The 23,720-nt window shown below is 47.0% G+C and overlaps 2 protein-coding genes across 4 annotated transcripts in view; both read right to left on the bottom strand.

Moving 5' to 3' along the window:
- myh9b (myosin, heavy chain 9b, non-muscle) overlaps positions 1-13,204 on the bottom strand; it is a 35,705-nt gene extending 22,501 nt beyond the window's left edge. For 2 of the 3 annotated variants that reach the window (XM_062531910.1, XM_062531912.1), the window contains exons 1-2: positions 13,006-13,204; positions 2,661-2,992 (exon numbers count right to left, since the gene is read on the bottom strand). In XM_062531910.1, the coding sequence (XP_062387894.1) occupies positions 2,661-2,987 (327 nt within the window). In that variant the 5' untranslated portion in view covers positions 2,988-2,992; positions 13,006-13,204. Of the gene's footprint in view, positions 1-2,660; positions 2,993-12,993 lie in introns of all 3 variants that reach the window. The other variant, XM_062531911.1, reaches the window with a different exon arrangement.
- A 5,936-nt stretch (positions 13,205-19,140) lies between these two features.
- Positions 19,141-22,189, bottom strand: txn2 (thioredoxin 2). Its single transcript, XM_062531909.1, has 4 exons — positions 22,086-22,189; positions 20,958-21,223; positions 19,512-19,635; positions 19,141-19,407 (listed from the first exon to the last, which is right to left on the bottom strand). The coding sequence occupies exons 2-4, from the start codon at positions 21,221-21,223 to the stop codon at positions 19,291-19,293; spliced, it is 507 nt and encodes a 168-aa protein (XP_062387893.1). The 5' UTR covers positions 22,086-22,189; the 3' UTR covers positions 19,141-19,290.
- Between the last annotated feature and the right edge of the window lie 1,531 nt (positions 22,190-23,720).

Raw genomic sequence — 23,720 nt, 5'->3', positions numbered from 1 at the left:
TGGTAATACAACCCTAATAACAGTGTTCATTCCCACAGTGCAAAGCAAGTGGCAGATTTATTTATTTATTTGCTTATTTTTTTATCTCTGAAGCACATGTAGCGTTCAGTTTGTTTGGGCTATGGCGCTACAGTACGCCTACGCACTGTTGAGCACCCTTAAAACGACAGCGCTTATCAAGGGTTAATCAAAGCAACTGCACACATGCTTTCATCTCTGCTTCTGACGGTCCACTGGGATCAGAGGGGAGATAAGAGTAACTATGTGGTACATGTGGCTCGTCAGAGGCAGGGGGGAGGGGGACTGGGTGACGTGTGTGTGTGTGTGTGTGTGTGTGTGTGTGTGTGTGTGTGTGTGTGTGTGTGCGCATTAATTAGTGTAGGTTCAGTTACAGCCTATGGCTCTGCACAAGCAGGTCTTTAGAGTGCTTCTGTTAATAGAAGCACAAAGCACTGGCTAGGTCTGGACTGGGAGGGAGTGTGTGCATGTGTGTGTGTATGTATGTGTGGGGGAGGGGGGCTGAGCCTGAGGTAAGAATAAGAAAGGGGGAAAGGGTACAACAATATCTCATGTTGTAGTTCTCAGAAGTGGAACAGGGCCCCTCTCCCCCCTGGCCAGGCCCCGAGCTCCCTCCTGAGCCAGCACTTCATTAGATCATACTGAAGTCATACAGCCGAGCAACACCCAACCTTACCCCCACCTCCCTCTCGCTCCCCAGCAGAGCTTTCACAACACATACCGCACACACACACTGAATAACACAAACACTTGCACACACACGCGCAAACACGCACACACACATATACACTCTCTCGCTCACATACACAGCCACAATGACAGAGCAGAACCTCATGAAGTGTCTATGTGCCCCTCAAATGGTCCTCTCTCCCTCCCCCTCCACTCCTTCTCTCCCCTTCCACTCCTTTCCTCTCCCTCCCCTTCACCTCTATCTGCTCCATCTCTCCCACTACTCTCCTCTCCTCTGAGCCACCCCCTCACTCACTCACTCTCTCTCTCTCTTTTATCCTGAGGCCAGTACTGTACATCCCTCTCCTTAACCTGCTCGTCAGGGTCTTCCCTGCCTGCATTCCGCTGTTGAACTTCTCTCCTCCTCGACCTCATTCCACAGGTCTCATCACTTAGTTGGCCCTCCCCGTTACGTGCGCGGACGCTTCTGTAGCTCGAGGCCGCTAAATCCTCAGGCCTGGTCTGGACTGTGCGCTGGGCTGGTGTGTGACCAGGTCAAGGCTGCCGCCGGTTTCGCCCGTGGCTCCCCCAAAGGCACGGGACGCAGCTGGCAGGGCAGACGGGGGTAATTACAGGGCGACATTGGCAATGAGAGCCCAATTTACATTCCACGGCCGTGTTGTTTCTCCAACTGTGCTCAATGACTCACGACGCTGCCCTTTGGTCGCAGAAATGCTACCCCCAAAAAAACTGCCCCTCGAACATGCTCAATTACGGCCCGACATTCTCATCGTTGTTCACCTCTCCCTCTCACAAACCCTCAGCCTGCCATTTCTTTTCCCTCCTGCCTGCCTTACTTTCTTCCCTCTCTCTTTCTCTCTCTCTCTCTAGCTTTCTCTCTCTCTCTCTCTCTCTCCCTCTCATTTGTACCCCTCTGGAGAATATTGTTCCAGAAACTTCCTGTTTACAGCAAAGCTACAAACACAGTGGGGGCAGAGAGAAGGGATAGACAGAGGCTTGGTAAACCAAAAGAGTAACACAGGCAAGACACACACGTAGAAGAAAAGAAAAAGGAAAAGAGAAACGGAGAGCGGAAAAGTGAGAGACAAAAGGGGGTTTCTGAGAAAAAGAGAGAACAAGTGTGTATGAGAGAGAGAGAGAGAGAGAGAGAGAGAGAGAGAAGAAAAAAAAGCAAAAGCGAGTGAGAAGGAGAGAGCAGATGAAGGTGGAGGGAGTGAGTGAGGGAAAAAAAACAGTGCTGCAAGGAGGGTCATAATTCCCATCAAACGACATGTGCAACATCAAAGCATTTCTGACACAAACTGAACCATCGCCCATCAGGGACATTAAGGAGATCAGGAGTGATGGGATAGATTCTGGAGGTCTGGATTACAGCCAAGGCATGAGAGACTAGAGCAAGACTTGCTGGGAAACTTCATTTATTGCACACAGACTCCCCTCTGACAAATTTTTAACTAGGTGATTTGTGAATCGAAACTAGATGAGATGGTGAATAATTAACCGGAGTGCTGTGGTTCAGCGCTGGATTATTAGGCCATAAGGAAAAGGGGAATGTGGCTGAGTGTGCACTGCTGTTATGGGCTAATAGCATCAGACACACTGATCAGGCTGGCGGCAGCCACAGAGTTATACAGAGGAGACGGCCGGCCACAGGGGAACGTCAGAGAGGCAGATGAAATGAAAAGAGGCAAACACACACACACACACACAACCACCATTCTATTGAAGAGGCAAACAAACACACACACACACAGACACACACACACACACACACACATCCTAGTCCATACACACACATACACACACACACACACACACACACACACACAGATAGGCACATATGTGAATCCATGCAAACTCTTAAAGGAGGATGTGTACAAACAAGGCACACAAATATCCACCCTTTTGCATACACACACACACACACACACACACACACAGGTCCAACTCACGTAGATGAGGCCGGAGTAGTACCGCTCCTTCAGGTTGTGCAGCACGGAGGCCTCGTTGAGACAGGTGAGCTCGGCCATGTCCTCCACCTTGCTGAACTTGGGCGGGTTCATCTTCTGGATGTCGTCCTTGTTGATGCGCACCTTCTTGCCCGAGTCGGCCAGCTCCACCGTGGCCTCGTCGCCATGCTCCTCCTTGAGCGAGCCCGCCTCGAAGCCCAGGCGCTCCGACGGCACCCACACCAGCTTCTTGGAGGCCCAGTCGGCCTGCGCCAGCGGGTTGTTCACTATGTTGCGGTCCACATACAGGAACTTGTCTGCGTCCGACATGGTTGCTGTGGGACAAAGACAAAAGAGAAGCAGGATTGAGATGGCGTGTTTGAGGGTAGGGAGGGAGGGAGGGAGGGAAGGAAAGAGGGAAGGATGGGCGGAGGGGTGTTAGCGGTGTGAAAAACACGGTGACTGGTGGCGAGGACGAGCAAAGGGTCACGAAAGGCCGCCAATCGCACAAACACCTGCAGACAAAGTGCAGACCACACATTGGAGAGAAGGAGGACATTAATTACCCAGCTGTGATTCGCATTCACTGCTGGTTGAAACACTTCCTGAGCACAGGCTATCAAAACTTCACAAAAATGTGTCCTCTCTCCTCTGACAGACCACAGGTATGTTATCTCTGGAGAGAGGGAGAGAGAAAGACAGAGAGAAAGAGTGTGAGAGAGAGAGAAAGAGTGAAAGGGAGAGGGAGAGGGAAAAATGTGCCTTGGAGAATAGTCTTTCTCTGAGTGTTTGATGGATGGCTGGTATTTCAGGCCAAGCCCAGTCCCCCTGCCCTTGGATCTTATGCAACCCCAGAGGAATGCAGGGGTCGAGGCTGTTGGGTTAGCCAGGGCTCAGGTGGGATCAGAGAAGACGTAAACCGCACGGGAAAAACACACACACACACACACACACACACACACAGACACACAAACATGCACACACACACACAAACATCCATGGAGCCCCCATCTCCACATCGCTCACTTGGAGGAACCTCAAAAGGAAAAGCCTCAAAAGGATAGAAGGAGGAGGAAATAGGAGAGGAGAAACGTAAACTAATAGAGGGGTGCTTTTCACCTCCACTAGCTAATAATACCTTCCTAACAATGGCGACTTCAGAGGAATTGGGGAAAAAAAGGGGAAAAAAAACAGAAATGAAGCAAGAAAACTTGCGCCTGTGATAATGAGCAACATGTGGTGGCAATTTCGGAGCAAATCTGCGGTTTCTGGAGAGACTTTTGTTGATTACATGGTTCGGGGACCATCTCTGAAACAATTTCCAGTGTAGAGGAAGGACGACCCGCCCTGGCAGTGGGTGGGTTGTGTGTGTGTGTGTGTGTGTGTGTGTGTTTGTGTGTGTGCATACGTGTGAACCACCTGTGGTCAGGACACACACAAGGGCACCCATTTCTGCTTCAGTTGGGGACTGTCGAGAGACATTACATCAGAACTAAATCAAGATGGATGAACGAATGCCCAAAGTGTCGCCCGCGGGGATTCCACGCTCGGAACATTGCAAAACAACCTCTTTCACACAGAACCCCCATGCAACACACACAGGGCGAGTATCCGATACTACTAAAAAACACAACGTACGACAGGCAGGCAGGCAGGCCCCAACATGGCATACCTGGCAACACCTCTTTCTCACGCTGTCTGTTCAGTCGAGGGTGAGTTCTTTGCGCCTCGCGACGCGCAGGATGATTGAAGGTGACAGGACGAGTCTTTCCAGAACACGCGGCAGAGAAATGGGCAAGCTTACATAAAAAGCCGCCACCAGTCCCCTTCACGGGAGCAAACGCGCACAAGGCAGGCAATTATCTGAACATGCTGTGCAGCTCTCCCGGGCCGTGGGGGCCACTCAGCGTTCTTTTTCTTTTTTTTTTTTTTTTTTTTTTACTAGCGCAATTACCATCATTCCTCTCCAGCGGAGAGCCAACACAACTTTCTCCCAGCGAAAAAAGGCTTATCGGTCCTCAGGGCACACGCAGTCAGCACAAAGAAATGAAGCAACGCTCCCCTAATGGGAAAGGAGTAGAGTGGGATTCATGAAGTGCACCGACAGACAGAAATGAAAGCAAGCTAATGGAATGGATTTTTGGCAAAAAAGAGGAAAGGGGGGGGGGTTGAGGTATGAGAGTGTAAAACATGAAATCTCCTCTTAAGGTAGTGGCTAACAAATTGCTTGTTCCCCCCTCTTGATGGTGCGAGGTGGGTTACTGGTTACACAAGCGAGACACTTGAGTGCATGAGTACCAGCCGCGCTGTGTGGTGCTTGCGGGTCTGGGACAGCAGACTGACCGTCACATGACTTGAGTGCCAGAGGGAGGCCAGGGCCAGGCAGTGAGAGGGAGGACGGGGGGGGGGGAATGGGGTGAGCCAGAGATGGACGAGTCAGATGGGCCGTAAACTACAGGGCCTCCGGGGCTGAAAGGTCTTCACTGTGCTTGTCTGCCTCACTGCAACTGTGAGAGGGCTGGGAAATGAGTGTGTGTGTGTGTGTGAGTGTGTGTGTGTGTGTGTGTGTGAGAAAGTGAGTTTGAGTGTGCGTGATTGGATGTGATTATGAGGGTGTGTGTGTGGCAGTGCCACTGGGGCTGAGGCAGTGTGTGTGTGTGTGTGTGTGTGTGTGTGTGTGTGTATGTGTGTGAGGGCCCGGGGGTTTGAGCTTCCTGGGAAGCAGGGTGGTGATTGAGTAGGCTACGGAGCCCGGCCGATCCCTACGCTCCAGAACATGACCCGGAGAGAGTCGCCGAGGGAGAGATGCTGCGTTGCAACACGGACCTTCTCACGCCCCCCAAAAGGCGCTCCCCCCACCCCGGCCAGCTCACACATACACACACACCGCAAACTCGCCAGCTGACACCCATCACTGCTCCCGCGCTCTCTCCTCCCCCGCTTCCTGCTGTAGAACATGGGAGGACTCATTTTCGGGGTCCCCTCGCTCCACCCCTCACTCTCCCTCTGCTCCAGACGCCCCACATTTACCCACACCCCCCCGCCCCCCACTCCCACTCCTCAGAGTTTGTGTTTATCCAGACTTTTCGGGGTCACATTCCAGCCATACCGACTCGATCACAGAGCAATTTTTTTTTCCTTCTCCTTTCTTTTTTTTTTCCAAAAAAAGATTTCAGGGCCATTTTTTTCCTCCCTGGCCCCTCTCTCTCTCTCTCTCTCTCTCTCTCTCTCTCTCTCTTTCCTTTCTTTTCTTCACGCCACCCTTCATCCTTCTATTTCCATCCCTCGGTTTGTTGGGTCACCGGTGGCTGCGGGGCGGTCAGGCTCTCGCCACAAATCAGCGTCACACCTTCTTCCCCTGAGAGAGCAACGTGAGGCGCGCTGATGTCCTCGCACAGCTAAAGGTGACGCAGCCACTTTAACCAGAGCAGCCTGAGGTGACGGCACAGGCTTGGCAAACCTGCCCTGCGGTCATCCATGCAGGTTGGGTTATTACTCACCATTGACAGGAAAGCCATGCAGTGTAATGCAAATACCACCTACATTGATTTTGCAATGAGATATTGTTTGTTGGGTGTGTCCTTGCTTTTGTGTGTGCGTGTGTGTGTGTGTGTGTGTGTGTGTGTGTGTGTGTCATAGAAAGAGAAAACAGAGTTGCAGCGCTGTTTGTGCAGAAACAGCCTTTAGACAAAACCGCTCAAGCGCCTTAGAAAGCAGTAAGCTGGACTGCAGACTAAACACTTTGTAGCAAAGCTTGCCTATTACCCAAGATGCACCACCAAGTGAATATCCCAAGGCACTTTTCAAGAGACAAACGCAATGAACGGTCAAACAAATAACTTGTTTTATTTGATTGTAGTCTGATTCAAGATGCACCACCAAGTGCTGATCTTTGCATCAATGCTTTAATAGGGTGCTACCTCACAATCTTTGCGCTACAAAAGATGTTTTGGAAAACCGTAAAAAGGTCAACATTAGGATGATTTTCCACAACGCATCATAGATTTTTATCACCGACACACTTCGTAGCCTCCAGGGAAGGCTATTTTTGGGCCTTTCTGTTTCTCCACTGCACAACTCCAACCAGATACCACCTGCACCAAATCCAAAGGCACAGCCACACGGACAACAGCCACAAAATGGCTAGAGCTCACTAGCCACACAGGGACAAGCCTCCAATGTCACTTTATGCTCGGGTGCATTTTTGTCTCTCTGCTATTTTGTCACACCCATATAAAGCCGTCTTTAAGCGTTTAAATAGGAGAGACAATGGCGCCTTGTTGTTGTCCAACTTGTCACTATGACAATTGTAGGTCCGCCGCCATAACTAGATTAGCGTCTCATAGAGTTAAGATTCCCAATGCTATCCGAGTCAGGAGAGGAGACAGCAGTCAGATCTGCCTTGCAGAAGGGCACATGGGCAGGCAGGGCAGAGGAAAGAGGATGGATGGGTGTGGAGCGAGTGATGATGTGTGTGTGTACTTGCCTGTGTGTGTGTGTGTGTATGTGTGTGTGTGTGTGTGTGCTGAAGGGTTCTGATGAGAAGATGAAGTTGGCACAGAGGAAGTATGTGACCTCACTGTGAGACATGCATGACTGGAACTGTGTGTGTGCATGAGTGTACATGAGTATGTGTGTGAATGTGTGTGTATGAATATGTGTGTGTGTATGTGTGTGTGCGTGTGTGTGTGTGTGTATGTGTATAAAAGGGTGGGTATGTGTGTGCCTTGTTTGTACGCACCCTCCTCTTAGAGTTTGCGAGCATTCACATATGTACCTATCTGTATGTGTGTGTGTGTGTGTGTGCCTCTTGAATGGAAGGGCACAGGGGGACTAACGAGCCCGTTTTCAGCACTCCGCCTCAGGCTCGCCACGGACCCGCGCCAACAAATACACACTCCTCCTCGTCGGGGCCATCCCTCTCTCCCTCTTTCCTCAACTTTCATTCCGTTCCGCCCCAACGAGCGAAGGGAGCGAGCGACTCCCCGACTCCCCCTGGCCCTCAGCCGCGCTGCTGAGTTGCAAGAATCTCATCCTGATCCACGCCATCAGGCCGCATCTCTATATAAGGCCAGGCCACCCTGCCAACTTTCCACCTCTCTGTCTCGCCATTTCGCTCATCCGTCCATCCTCCTCAAATACACACACACACACACACACACACACACACACACAAGCAAGCAAGCAAACACACCAGCCAGATCAACCTGTGCTGTGCAGCTGGCAGGAGGGGGGAGGTGGTGGCGGTGGCGGTGGGAGGTGCTTGGTCAATACAGCCTAGCAAGGCTCCAGCAGGACTTAGGAGCACAAAACAAATCAAGCCTAAAGCAACCTGCCACTTTCTGGTCTTTTCACCTGTTTATCTGTTGAGTTAGCCTTTCCCACTCCCTCCTCCTCCTCCTCAGCTACGTCCAAACCTCGACATCATTCAGTCCTCTAATCAGGGCCCACAAGGAAGGAGGAAATGGACAGCTAGCCAATTAAACATGGATGGAAAGGGCAAGTGTGTTTGGTGTCCTCCCTGTTTAAGTTCATTATAGGCTTAGAGACAGTCTGAGAGAGAGGCAAGCAGAGAGAGAGACAGAGAGAGAGAGACAGACAGACAGAGAGAAAGAGAGAGAAAGAGAGAAAAGAGAGTGTGTATGACAGAAAGGAAAAGAGAGAGAGAGAGAGAGAGAGAGAGGAGGAGGAGGAGGCAGGGTGGGGAAAGAAGAGGGGAGAGAGAGAGAGAGAGAGGAAATGACAAAGAAGGAAAACTATTTTGCCATTTGTGGCGCTCTGTGTCATGCGGATTCTTACGCAGCAAGCAGCGAGAGGCAACGACAAAATTAGAGAGACTGCTGTGTCCTCCCGGGGGAGGTAAAGTATGCTCATTATGCTGGCGCAGGTCCACAACACTGGCTTATACAACTCCCTGGGAGTTACAGTACGGACGGTTTGAGGCGCTAACGGCAGCCGAGGCAATGACTCGCCTGCTCCAGGCCTGCTCCATTTTAGGTTGTTTAGGCTGTGTGTTTTCACAGCCATTATCAAGTACGCGTAGCCAGCTCTGGGCAGGGGACAAACCACAAGAGGGGTCGTCAAGGAAACTATTTCCCACAGAGATAAATCAATGAAATTAAGGCTATGGTGTCAAATGGTTCACTCTCTCTGTCTCCCATTGCTAAATAATGGTCAGCTATGATCAATCATGTGATATGCCACTCTCACTCTTTGTGTCTATGTTTAACTATTGATATTGGATGATGGTTACATAAGACTATTAACAGTTGAGTTCAGGGGAAAGTGTACGTGTGGGGGTGGGACACATCACTCTTCAACTTGCCATTTAACGACTGACGGCTATTGCTAGGAAATCCCGAAAGGGCTTTTTCGTATAAGAATGCATACATTTGGCAACACACCCACTTCCACTCTCTACCTCCCAGGGAACCTTTCAAAATACACCCATGAAAAAGTGTTACCTCTCACCAGGCCTTCAGCTCAATTCCTCCTTATCACGCAATAGAAGGGAACTTTATCAGTCAGCAAGGTCACTCCCCTCAGATACTCAACATGAGCTCACCATGGTGAAAAGTGCCAACTCTTCAACTTGCCAGAACACGAGTATGACCACTGCATAAACCAATGAATTCCTTTTGAAAAAATCCTAACTGGAGATAAGTTTGTTAAATAGAGATAAGAATCTACAGAGAGAGTTTATAAGTTTAATATTCTTTGCCTTGGTTAAGCGCAAAGTGTGGGTTAATAACTCTTGGTTTGACAAAGTCCTCATATACACACACAAAGAGAAACACATTCATGCACCCAGGTGCACCCAGTCACACACCTTACCCTGAACAAAGTCTATGCTCTGACATACATTACACAGCCAGTCTGTTACTACCCACGGGGGGCTGTAAAAAACAACCAATGCCTAACTATTAACCTAACCCTATCAATTAGCCCAGGAGAGAAACACAGAGGGACCACAGAGGCACAAATATGGGGAATAACCAAATGGCTTTTCATCACATGGTTCAGGCTCAGCATGGCATAAACAGGAAATGACTTCAGCTCATGCTGGCTTCTGACAGTGATGATTGTTGCGGCCAAACTGTTCACTATGGGAGCCATACCTTAGTGAAAGGCACTTAATACCGTGTGCCCCTCTCAAGCAAGGACACCATTACATGCCTCTGACCATCTCAAGGCGGTCAGCGGGCTCCCTTGCAGCTTAGAAGGCCTCTTTCAGCGACCGTTTCCTGCCATTGTGGCGTTCTCTGGAACGCGGCAGGTGTGCAGTGCAGCAGCGGGGTCGGACAAGCAAACAAACAAAAAAAGAATTCGGGCGGGTGGTCAGTACGGATATAAACACACAAAGGAGGACGTGGAGACTGGACAAAGGAGGGAACTGAGGTAAAAGAGCCCATTTGGCAGCGCCATGCTGGCCAACTCACCCAGTTTGACTGACCCAATTCAATTATGTTGTTTGGTTCTGGCCAGCTTGGGCCCACACAAAAAAAAGCCAGTAGCCCAGAGACATAGTAAAGCTACTTGTTAGAGCTAATATGAGGTGAATCAGTGTGGACAGATGGCGCAGGTGTGTGTCTGTGTGATGGGAGGGGGAGGGTGACATCTTGCCTTTGATGTCTAAGTGTGCATCACTGTCTGAGTGTGCTTTATTATCTCAGAATTAAACACTGACACCTGCAAAACTGCATTACAGGGCACCACTAGTTCTTCGTTACAGCTATAAAAGCACTGCCCATTTACTATCCAGCTACCTGTATGGATGCAACACATGTTTAAGACCAGTCTTTAACGCAAGCTGATGCTGGCTGGCCACTCACTTTTTTAAAAGGTCTCTGACTCCTTACTCACCCCCGGAATCACTCTAACACTGTTGACAGTAACATATGGAGTTAAGAACAATGGTTCCCTGTGGCTCAACACCCCATTGGCCGAAAAATCTATCAGTTAGATGCCGTACGTTTACAGAGACTTGTGTCAACATCTGACTAATCCCCACACCATTTCCTCCCTTCCAACTGGCTGAGCTTGGAGTGCACTGTGAAAAGCTGCACTCAGAGAGCATTCACAGCTAGATAAAGGTCAGGAGGGAGGATGCTTCAACGTCCCTGATTTCAAGGAAAAGAACCCAGACAAAACTTACACGTTGTTCATGCAGGGGGTTGCGGTGACCTGTTCTTGCTGCACAAGTTATTTTAGTCCAAGTAGAAAATCACTGTATCCCAGTTCAGTCTCGCCTAATATTTAAGAGCTTAAGACAAAGATTTTGCAACTCGGAAGTGCCTTAAAATCTACTTCACCAAACAATTAGCCTAACTATGTCCTTATACACACGGTCACCTCATTTCCATTCATTCATGAATTTTCAAGAGGAACTCCTAATTTACTTAATTGTATACTTTTCTTACTTCCGCTTCAGGTTCTAGGCCAACTATGTCTCAATCACTACAGCGAGCAAGAAAGCGAGAGTGAAAGAGAGAGAGAGAACACCACAAAACCCCTCCCTAAGACGAAGGCCTGGAAATTTTATGGAGGAGTGATCCTTGTTTATGGCGTGTGTGGTTTCTGGCTAAAGCTGGCATGGAGTGATAAGAAGATAACACTAAATGTGTTCTTAAAGTCAAAACAATAAGAGAGTAATTTGTAAGCTAATACTAAAAGTAATGGTGACATAAACCTAGTCACTATACAAAAATAAGACTAACAAGGTATATCTTAATAGGTTTTGCTCACACAACATCTACAGTATGACTGGCCTCTTACTCTGCTTCAACCCTCTCTGTCCCAGTATCCTATAACCATCAGTCTCAAACAACCTCGAAAAAGGGGGCGACAACCCCCCACAACCCCCCCCCCCCCCCCCCCCCCCCATTAGTCCAGTCAACACCTTAAAATAAACCCCAATTTGGTTGCATCAGTGCGTTTCTGGGTAAATGAATGGCCCATTGCTGACGTCTGACCACATTGGAGTCGTCCACCTCGGTGCTGGAGCACAGGAACTGGCAGACTCTGGGACTGGAAGGGTGTGTCTTGGTGCAGTGGTGAGCTGCTGGAGGACAAAAGTAGGCCATAGAGACACTGGAACTATAGCAGTCTATAGCATTCTCTAAACAGCTTCGCTGTTTTTCTATCCTTTTCTTGCATCCTGTAGGAAGACACACTCTGAATGTGTGGACTGCTCCGGGGTCAACTATATTGGAAACACTCATACTGAAATAACGGGGTTGAAAGCTCCAAGACTGAACATAACTGTTTGTGAACCATCACAGATCAAGCAAACCGAGTTTTAAATGCCTGCAAACTTACACATACTGTGACTCCAGGACATGAGATCAACCTGATAAAATCAGGAGCACATTCTCTGAAGTTAATGCATTTACAGTCCAGAGTATTACTCTCCACAATAAACTTGAGCTACATCTGAATACATCAAATGAGAATTAAGTATAACCTATATCCATCTCATATCTTTTCTGAAGCTGAAGTGCACAAAATAAATCACATTGACCTCAACAGTAAGACAGGTTTACCGCAACACACTATACGCCTAGAGCATATGAGCACAGTCATGTTCAAGTTTGTGTCAAATTATTCATTCAGTGGTTTGAAAATAAGATTCTGGACTACATGACGTCAGATCGAAATACATAGATTGCGCTACAAGACGTGGCTAAAATAGGCCTACGTCATTCAATCGAACAACAGAAGGCATCCACTAATCAAAGAGTGACGTAATGGTGTGCAACAAACACCGGGCACAACCAACCAGTTTGCCGGTCATCCAGAAAATGGCACAAACTTCACTAACTCAGGCAGTAACTATTCCACCACAAATGATGGATCTGCTATTCATTATGAACGAGAAAATCCTGCCCTATTATTTCACGCCAAAGCACAGTTTCTCATTGCCTCTGTCTTTTTGCAACTCATTCATGCGAATCACTTCCTGTACCAACTTGCTATTCTCCAACAGCGCACTTTTCATGGCAAACTAGCCTACTTAATGTAACGTTATCGCTGCCTCGACAATTATGATGACTTTTACAATGAAACCAGACGGACCTCTTAATTCTAATATCTAAAGAAAACTAACATAATCTACACAAATCTAGACATATTCAGAAATATATTGAGTTTTAGGCTACTTTTTGATAAATCAAGGCCAGCAATGGAGGTCCCACCCAATAATGTGTTGGAAGTTGCCGTTCTCGCCTTTCCTGGCTCAGTGCACTTGCGCTTGGAGATTACCTATCGTTACAGGCCAGCAGAACTCCATGAAGATGAATATGAAGATGTAGACTAGATAACCTGCAACAAGACTTACTCGAATATTTACCTGCTATTCAGATGCAGACGTTTTTGGGGTGGCTAGCAAAAACCGATGGCTCCGTCGATGTCCGTTACGCAGCGAATCAAACTCCCTTTCCGACGGCTGCAACCTCGCTACAAGCTATGGTTAAACTGGAGCGTTCGTTTCCTCCCTCCCTTTCTTTTTTCTCTTTTTTTAGTTTCTATCTACCCTCCTTCACAAGCAGAATTTTCGTACAGAATCGGGGTGCGGTCCAGAGAGGGCGGACGCTATGATGTGTGTCTATCCTTTCAACCACTCACAGACAATATTATAACAGTCCCAACCAAGAGAGCCAGTCAGATCGATTTAGGGGCGTGAATTTGTGGGAACCTTCGTGCCAGTGGGCAAAAGTATGAACTTGAAATAGTAGGGGGGTGCAAGGATAACGCGGTGTTTAATGAAAGAGGTATGTGCAGGCTAAGGATTTTTTTGACCATATAAGTAGCCCTCCGTTCAGTGAATACTACGCCATGAAGGTCTTTGTCATTATTTGGCCCACCCCTGTCTACAGCAGTATTTCCTTTATGAACGCACTGTACACTTGGAGTTCAGCCTTGGAATGTGTTTATTCATTTATAATCTCACATGTTCATTTGGCAATATTTGCCCATACCAAATCCAAACCTTGCCTCAATATTTACATCAGCTTCAACTCGAATGAAAAACTTTAGAAATGTTTTTTGAAACTGTATCTGTACGTTAGTAGATAAAAAAAAGAGATAGATACGCATAGGCTAAGGCTACACATAAAAATATATAAATACAAATAAAACATTCAGAAAGCTACCATAAAAGTATGCTAAGTATAATGGAAGTAGAATGTGACAGAATGATAAATGGAATAGTTGAGAGAAATCACTTGCACTATGGTGTGCAATACTGTTTGCCGGAGGCGTACATAGATGGGGTCATGAAAAGCAAAAGACTAAAATTCCAATCACAGTCTTACCCTACAAACTAATCTTCCTCTCTTTCTTTCTCTCACTCTCTCTCCTTCAGCATAACTTCAAAAAGATAATCACTGAGATTTCTCTGATATTGTAAGAGTATTCTGATATAGCCTCTATGAGAGGCACAGATAAGCATCTTCAGTGAGTGTGATTTTTTCAGAGATAATGTACCTCCACATCATGATCTCAACTTCCCTTTTTTAAATGTGAAAAACTCATATCCTTCATTTAGCTTAAGATAGCACAGATCTAAATGACATAATAAGTAGGCCATGAATTGCATTTCTTTAAAAAAGCGGCCACATTCCTCTCTCCAGATCTGGATTGCATGGGTGTAATTCCACTAGTGAAAATGGTTAATGAAAAAGCAGAGCTCTGAATTGCATTGAACTGGTATGCGTGGCATGCTGAACTTGTTTGTGAGCGCTGCTCAGTGGCTGTGTATCATCGCTGACACTTAACTTGGGAACATGCTGTGTGGTTTGGAAAAATCAATACATCTCTTGCTCTCCGGCTCGTTGGGCAATAGGAGGAATTTCAGTTCAGGGGTCAAGAGTCATCGCTGTCCCTGTCTGAGCGGTAACAGATGCTACATGAGAATTTGTGAGTGTGTGTATGTTTGTGTGTGGAGGAGAGAGCTTGATAGAGAATGAGAGAAAGAGAGAGAGAGAGAGAGAGAGAGAGAGAGAGAGACAGAGAGAGAGAGAGGGGAAAGGGGCAGGCAGTTCATCTGAGATATACTGATGTGGATGTGACAGAACATTCCCTCACTTTGAAAGAGAGACAAAATACTGAGAGGGGGAGTTAACGTGTGGGGTTTTTTTCTAGACAGAAAAAGCTAGATGACCAAATAAGGAGACTCTTGACCTCACTCCCGCCCTCCTTGAATTGACCCAGTCACACTCTTTCTCAGTAACTGGGTGTGCCCATAATCCTGGGTAGGTATACTGGTAGTAGTAATGTATCATGCGCTTGAGCAAACTGCAGTGCTCACTTTTACTGAATGACTGAGCTGATGATGATGATGATGCATGCAGGCTGCAGTTTCAGCATCCATATTTGCATATGGCCCAATATGCATCTGTGCCTACTCCAAGGCCAGGTCTGTCAATCATGACTGCATGTGTGTGTTTGCATATGTGTCTGTCAGTTATACCCATGTCTTGATGTGATGTACTGTAAGTACAAGTGTGATGGTTGGTTGATACCCATCCATGTCCAGGGGGGTATTCCAAGTACGTGGTTTAGTGACAAACCTGAGTAAGTTAACTCAGAGTAGGTGGTAAACCTCCTAATAGAAGAGCTGTATGGCTTAGTTTGCCTATTACAAAACAATGCCACAGGGCTCTTGTTCTAGGAGGTTTACCACTTACCACCACATCCTTGGAATACCCCCCAGAAATGACATACGCCAATGAATAGAAACATAATATTCAAGGGATTACAATACTCAACTATTAAAAATGGAAGCAATGCCTAACTCCTCTCTGTTAAGTTCAACAAAACATCTTAGTTGTGACCTGCAGATGTGTCTGTTTGAGTGTACAGTATGTCAGTGTGTTTGTGTGTTTGCGAATCAATCCATAAATGGAAAAGGAGCATCATCTATCCTGTTGTGTAATGCCTGTGACAAACAAAACATTCTAATAATTAAAAACAGCTTGGAAAAAGAGAAATAACAACTTCAGACGAGCGTGGTAGTTTATCCTTTCTTCTCCAGACCTCCCCCTCTCCCTTCCTCCCTCTCTCTCTCTATGGTAATCAGTACACAGGAAGGGGTGATAAGACGTATGTTGACTCACAAAATTGTGGAATGTGAAGAAAAGGGAAGGGGAGCCAGTTCCTTCTTTTCTTCGGGGGAACGTCCAGCCTGAACCTAATGAGTTTAACCCTCTCCTCGACTCCATAAGTCCCTGGCAAAATAGTCTATTTTTTTTTATCCAGAATCCCCCCAAAATTTGAGACGTCAGGATAAGAAAGGAATGAGCAACAGTGGCATGGCTGGGGCTGCATAAGGAGCCAAGGTCCTGTGGGACAGCCTGTGTGTTTGAGATATAAATAGGGTTATGTATTTACTATAAACACAATACTCATGTTCCTGGCTTTGGCAGCCAGATCTTTGTCTTGCTTTTTGCCCTCACACACACACACACACACACACCCACACCCACCCATACACACACACACACACACACACACACACACACACACACACACACACAGAAACAGAAAAACACATGCTGGCGTGTAATCTAAAGGCATCTGGGCTATGTGGCACAGGCCAAGCCACTCAAACAAACACAGAGCAAATACTAACAGTTTGAAGAAGTCTGAGAAAAACAGTGCAGGAGAGAGAATGAGGTAGAGGGCATAGGAATTCTGCCGCTCGCTCTTTCTCTCTCCCTCTCCCTCTCCCTCTCTCGACGTTTGTTGAGCACTCACTGGCTTCCCTAGCTTTTTTGCCATATATGGTAACAGAGTGGTAGAGAGAGGGAGAGAGACACCGAGCGGGAGCGAGAGGAGTGGAGGTGTGGTCTATTGTTTTGGTGTAGTGTTACAACTGCTCTCAGACCTTTCCCGTCCTCCGTCATCCATTTCTTTACCTCATCCTTTTCAGCCCTGGCTCTGATTCAGGGTCAGAGTATGCAGGGTTAAGAGAACAGCCCTCCATTGTAATAAACAGGTATAAGTACCCGGGGATAAGTCTAGACTCTACACTCAGACACTACTCCAACTCAACTCCCTTAAGCCAAGAGGTGTAGATCAAAATATGGAGGTGCAGTCGTTATAGTCATTCCAGCTATTCCAATCACGCGAGTTTAGCATGGCTGAGAGTCCAAAGAGTGGAATGCCTTGTGTGCGCTAAGGTGACGCGTTGTTGGCAGGATTATCACATTTCTGACTGCTGGTCCGTACATATGAGCAGCCAACCGATTCCCTCCATGCCTGTGGAAATGAGGTGGCATTCCTGAGGAGTCCGCATGTGGCACATCCGTGATCTTGCCTGCCTGGGATCCCTTTAAGCACAAGCCAGACACTCTCATGCGTGACTGCAGTTATCAGGCTCCCTGATTCTTCTTCCCCCACCCCCCCCCCCCTGCATCTCCCACCCGCTCATTTGGGGGGGGTTGGGGGGGGTCAATGAGTACTTGCGGTAAATGTGCCGTCATTCTGTCAGCAGCGGTCGCATAATGACACAGAGAGAATGCCAAGCACGCTATATGAGCATATGAGAAAGTCCCTGGGATGACATCATAGGAAGTCTGGGGAATAACGGATCCGAGGTGCAGGTGTGCAGCCCTGCCTCCGAGGACCAGATAGGAGGAGGGAAGGAGGTGGGGGGGGGGGAGGGATGTCAGACTGATGCACCTGTGAGCAGTAGCTCTGCAGGCAGGGACATGCTGATGGACAGCAGCCAAAGCGACGGTAATGCAGACTGACGGCGGCTCCCCCTCAGTCAAGCCCAATCATGTCGGGGCGAGCGATCGAGGAACGGGAGCGAGTGAGATCGAGGAACGAGGTCACGTCAGGTTGCCGAGCACCTCAGCAAGGTGGCGCGCGGGGGAGATGACAGATGGGAAACGACGAGGCGAGACAAGGAAATTAGAGGGAGAGAGGGCAAGGAGGAGGAGCAGGGAGATCAGTGCAAACAAGTGAGGGGGAGAGCAAAGAGCAGTTTGCAGAGGTGTTGAAAGGAGATGTGTGTGTTCCTGTATTTTAGCCGAGTGCTGTAGGCTACCCCCTAGTCAGGGGCTTTAGTGGGAGGGTGGGTCGTGCTCGAGGCACCACGGTTAAGGGAGACAGCTTGAGAGCACTAGGGAGGACAGGAGGAGGGCCACGGCTGGCTGGGCTGCTGAGGCTCAGGCACTCTGATGGCCCCATAACTCACATTCCTGTGGGAGTAGGCAATACTAATTACTCTCTCACACTGAGAGTCCACAGGTCTTCCCTACCATCGCAATCTCTGGAGCTAATATCATGCCAAGAACAACATACTTCTCAGGATCCTATGTCTCCATAATGTTTGATATTCTATAGGGAAGCACTATGGCTGAGAGACCATTACACAAATTACAACTTTACAACAGAAATGGTGTCGTTTTTATTTAATACTGTCATTATCAAATAATGCCTTTGGATATTACATATTGCATTTCCCCTGAACGTAACACATTTGCTGATCCTTTGTTCTACACAATGAATCACAAAGCACGTCACACGGTCCCAATGAAATATTTTATAATATCTTTTATTTAAATCACATCACTTGGTCATATTACATATCTTATTGAAACAAAAGCTAAATTAAACCCTTAACCATGTTCGTGCTTCCCTCTTCACGGATATTTCACAGTCACAAACCAAGAGACAGACAAGAGCTGAACTGTAAAATAAAACATAACAAAAAATTCACACAAACTGTCATAAAACAATACATAAAGTACATACATACAATCAGCTCTTTCCCTCAGTGACGTACACATTCAGCTTTCACGATAGTAGGCATAGCGGTGTAAGAATGACTGTGTAGAGCCTGTGATGCTGGGGGAAGCCCGCCCTCATGTGGACAAAGGTAAGAACTGCAGAGAGCTTTCAACAAACCAACCATTCACTCACTCACTCTCTCTCTCTCTCTCTCTCGCTCACGTCGCCCACTGAACTCCAAACATTAGACATTGTCTCTTTATGATACAGTATAGTACAGTAAAGTAGCCGTACACTCTATAGTAGTGTTTCCCTTTCCCACTCCTCCTGGTGACCCAGAGTACTACACGTTCTCTGTCCCTCCCACCTCCTGATTGGCCGAACACTCCTCCAGATGCCTCCAGGTCATTAGAACAATGTGATGAGCTCACAGCCGAGGTCGCCTGAGCAGGAAGTTCACTAAAACATGAAGTGCTTTGGTTCCTCTGAGGCAAAGGGTTTGGGAAACACTGTTCTATACAATCTATCATAACAAACAGATAAAACTCTGGCTCAGACTCCTCTACCACTGTTGACAGAGGGGCATAGTTTACAGATCAGGAGATGGTGGATGAGATGCATAAATACGTGAGCACAGACCCTCACCAAATATGCACAGAATTACAGACACAAGAGTAGAAGTTGAGGTTTCTAGGATGGGTGTGTGAATGTGTTTTTAAGTTAAGGACATTAGGAAGGGAGGAGAGGAGGATGTGGGTGGGTGGATGGATGGGTGGGATATTTCTGCACATGCTCAGTGTGGCCACTGAGTGCAGTTACAGAGTACTGAGATGATGTGTGTGACTGAGGAGGAGGAGGAGGAAGGGGATAGGACAGAGGGACATGAAGGACAGGTTTATTGTCCAATGAGTTTCTTGACAAATGAATCCAACTGGTCTTCATCTTTGATCCCCACAAACTGGTCGATGACGTCGCCTCCCCGCATGGCGATCACCGTAGGAACGGCTGACACCTGAAAGAGGATCCCCCATAGCCACAGAGTGAACAGAAAGTACAGTGGGCCCCTCCCGTGTTCTCACACTTAACAGAAGTGAGGGAAAAGAGAAAAGGTCTTACCCCATACTCTATGGCAAGGTCAGTGTGTTCGTCGATGTCAACTTTGGCCATGGTCACCCGACCCTTCTGTTTGGCAATGGCTTTCTCTAGCCTGGGCCCAAGGATCTTACAAGGTCCGCACCATCTTCAAGAAAACAAACATGGTTTTAAGTCAACTTCACCAAAGAGAGTGTTCTGTTCACGAAAAAACCCATTGGTTACATACTGTACCTGTGACCCTAGAAAAGATTCGCTGAGCAGAATTTGTAAAACTGGCCTGGTAAAACACCAGATAATTCTCTACTGAGATTCCTGCCATTAGTTGTGTACAAAACTGCCTCAATGATGATCATCAGCTCGATATCTGTCCATTACTGTATAAAGCCCGCCCCATATCAAAAGTACGGTTGTGTGCTGGGTGAAAACCAGTTTCAATGGGAGTGTCCAGATAGGTCTGCCAGAGCAAATGCAATGAGCTCTCAGATTCATCTGGTTCCCAAGCTATTGTAAACCACAACTGACTAAGCAGAAACCAGATAGCCTAACTAAGAGAACATAACTGAAATGAAACAGTAAATAGGCCTAAGTCACTAATTACACAGTAAATACTGTTCATCTCTCTGCAAGTAATAAAATAAAGTACTACAAATGCAGCGCTAGTTCTACATCTGTTGCATTGCCACTACCCCAAAATGGCATTGACATACAGTGTGTGCCTTATGATACTATCATACTGGAAATGAAAGGGCAGAGGCTTGTCCTGATATTGCCTCCCACTAAATCTCATGCAACATGGAACAGAAGCCAGTCATGTGGTTGCCTGGCCAAACAGCTGGTGTAGGATGAGATGTATTTTTAACCTACACACACACACAGCCACGCACAGCTTTCAAGATACAGGAGGACATATAGGCACAAACTTGTGACACATGGGCCATAAATTCCAAGACAGCAAGAAAGTCTTTAGAGAGGGAGGGATGTCCAGAAAGTTTTTTCTTTTGCCCTATTTGGTGTGTTATCACACGGCCCAGATCCCCAAGCTAAACTTAGTCCTGGCTAAACAAATTACACAGCCCATTGTCGTCAAATCTGTAGACGACATTCCTCTAAAAGGTGATGAGATCTCTCTTACAAAGAGTATTCCCTACTGCTTTATCCTGACAAATACACCAATAATGGTACTCCCCCAAACAGTTCTACAATAATTCCAACAAAAAACAAAGGTTTGGATCAAGTTAGGCAAGATCCCAGAGCATGACAACCTCTAGCTGTACAATGTACACTGAGCAATGGTAGCAATAATGCTTGTGACCTGGTAACATAAATGATATGCTTTAGAGGATAATGGTGGTATATGGTGGTGCACTCAATTTGTCCCTGAGATGAGCCAGTGTGTGTGTGTTTGCCTGGCAAGAACCAATTTGGTTGTGTGCACTCGATAGCAGGAGAAAAAGAATAATACGCAACTGGGCATGGAAGTCTATGACCACGGGCAACTCGCTGTTGATGACCCTTTCGGTGAAATCCTCCTGGTCCTGAACATTGAAGGAGACCTCACGGCGGGCAGTGACGGGTAGGGCTCGAGGGAGCGAACGCCGGGGCGACAGAAGAGGTTGTGGGCTTGCCGAGGAGCACAGTGAAGTGGAATAGAGGGCGGACGATGGGGCACGGGGGCAGCGCACGTCCCTCACAGACACGGTCCAAATTCTCCGGACGAGCAGCCTGTGAGCCATCTGGACAAGATATGGGTACATGGTGAGGTTGAAAGATTAAAATAGGTAATGTTTGTCATCTATGACCAGTTGCATTCCGCAAGATTACACGTGAAAAGCACCGGACATGATACAAAGAGTAACGTCATATTAACGTTAATTAATAAATCTGCAATTGCCTACTAGAAGTAGAGATTAGTAAACACGATTTCTCACAAGAGCAACAAAATACTATGGTCGACCATAACACACACACACAAAAATATACCGACCAAGGTAGGTGGTGGGCTATGTTATTTAAGTGAGCATGTCATATGAAGACTGGTAGGTAGGTTAGAAGCTATACTAGTGTTTACCATTTCAAAAGTGATTATAGAGAAGAAACATTTTATTATTATTTGGATACAGGTCCGAATGGAATGGGCTAACGTTTCTTTGACACGGCGTAACGTTACTTGGACATCGTAGCTTGCTAGCAACCTGAAGACACCCACCAAACTACTAGACAACTTAGATGAATAGCTTTTTAATGAAAAGGATATAGACAATGCCTGAAATAAACGACTGGATTAAACCCTGATCAATTCATATGAAAAACAACCAACGGCACAGATTAAAATATTTGAAACAGTTGTTATGAAAATATAACACACTCCAATGCTTGAGGTGTTTTGCAATCGCAGCAGTGCGAAATGCTAGCTAGCGCAGTCGTCTCCCCGTATAACCTCCGTATGACTTTGCCAGTTTGATCTCGCTTTCCGTCGTTGTGAGGCATTCTAGTCGTATAATAGTCAGACGACATGTATCTCTATTCTACCTACAATGTAATCTGGCAAATAGCCAACTTATTTGGCAATATTGTAGACAAAACACACATCCTTACCGTGTTGTGCACTCTTTAGATGTAGTTTGGCCACCCGGACCACAGAAGTGGATGTACTTCCGCTCGCCAAGAAGCATAGAATTTCTGTCCTGTACTTACATTTGTGCTTGGCTAAGTAGCGCCGACCTGTGTTCGAAGTCAGTCCTACAGGTTGGATGTGTTGGAATCGCTGGTAAACTGCAATCCGTCAAAAAATCGTATCGGTTCTAGTGCAGTAGCACTACAGCGACACAGACGTCTCTTCAAGACAGATAATACAAATCTGATAAAAAGAAAATGATTAGCTTAGCCTACAATCTGTGGTTGTTATTGCCACCTCACATAACTGAATATAAACAAGCTGTGTTCTGTGGCTTCAGAAGGGAAGAAACTCTTTCATTATTTATGTGGGAGCAGAAATGAAAGACCAAAAATACCGATTCACCACCTTTCATGTAAGGATAACCAGAGGATGAAAGGTTGGAACGTGTGAAGGGATAGAGAGACACTGTCTGGGAGGTTACCAAGCAGAGACGAACGCTGTCCCTGTCCGCCAAAAAAATCGCAAGGGCAAAGCAGATTTGTAAGTAAAGTGGCTATAGCGCTGCATGCATTTCATTGTCGTTCAGTATGCTATAGTTCTTGTTATCATATGGTCATATGGTTTGCCTTCATTGCCATGTTGGTTTTCTTTTGTGCTTTCCCCATCCCCATAACCTCTGCTTATTATACGTCAGAATTGGTCAGAGAATCAAACACATGTGTGATTGATTCACAAAAACTCATTCCAACTGAATTTCTGCAAAACGACTGTGTAGTCTGAAATCAATGCAAAAGTTCAAAGGGACCATTTCATCAATCTTTGTCAGATTGTATTGATCCTTCCTGTAGATTATGTATACCAAGCTACTTGTGAAACATTCCTTCATCTCTAGTGAGGTTTTAATATTTCTGAGAAGGCCATTGCCTGAGCAATGTGAGGACATCTTTTGAAACTTATAGGCTATGCCTAATGTTCTAATGCATTGAACTGTATGAAAGACCATGGGTTTTAATATGTTATTCAAAGATTTTTTATTGTCTCATCAAATGACATTGGATGTCCTATGTATGAATAAAAAATAAATGTGTTTAGAGTTTGTCACACCACAGGGAAAAAAAACATGAACAATGCGTCATTCTGGTCTCAAATGCTGGGGGAAGGTCCACTGATTACACTGAAGTCATGTCCAATTGGGTTGTATTGCCTCCACTCAAATGTCCTGATTGTAATTAGTGTGTGTGTGCGTGTGTGTGTGTGTGTGTCTGTGTGTGTCTCTCTGTGTGTGTGTGTGTGTGTGTGTGTGTGTGTGTGTGTGTGTGTGTCTCTGTGTGTGTGTGTGTTGTGGTTTGATATGCTCCACAGATAAAGGCACTCCACCATCCAGGCACCGGAGGAGATCCCCTTAAGAGCGAGATGCCCTTGCTCTGTCCCCTTTGATGTTGGACGGCACCAGCAGGATGGGCCAGCCTTTGCCAGACTGGCCGTCTGAGTCACGGGGCAGCGCGGTCTGCTGCGGCAGCAGTGATAAGGCGATGGGCCGGGACGACGGCGGCGGCGGCGGCGGCGGCCATGGCCTGTCTGGGCAGTGGAGCGGAGGGGACCCCACCACCACG

This window comes from Sardina pilchardus, chromosome 3, assembly GCF_963854185.1.
Source record: "Sardina pilchardus chromosome 3, fSarPil1.1, whole genome shotgun sequence".
Taxonomy (NCBI): domain Eukaryota; kingdom Metazoa; phylum Chordata; class Actinopteri; order Clupeiformes; family Clupeidae; genus Sardina; species Sardina pilchardus.
The sequence above is the reverse complement of the archived record's forward strand: the minus strand, read 5'-3'. Positions and strand labels throughout refer to the sequence as shown.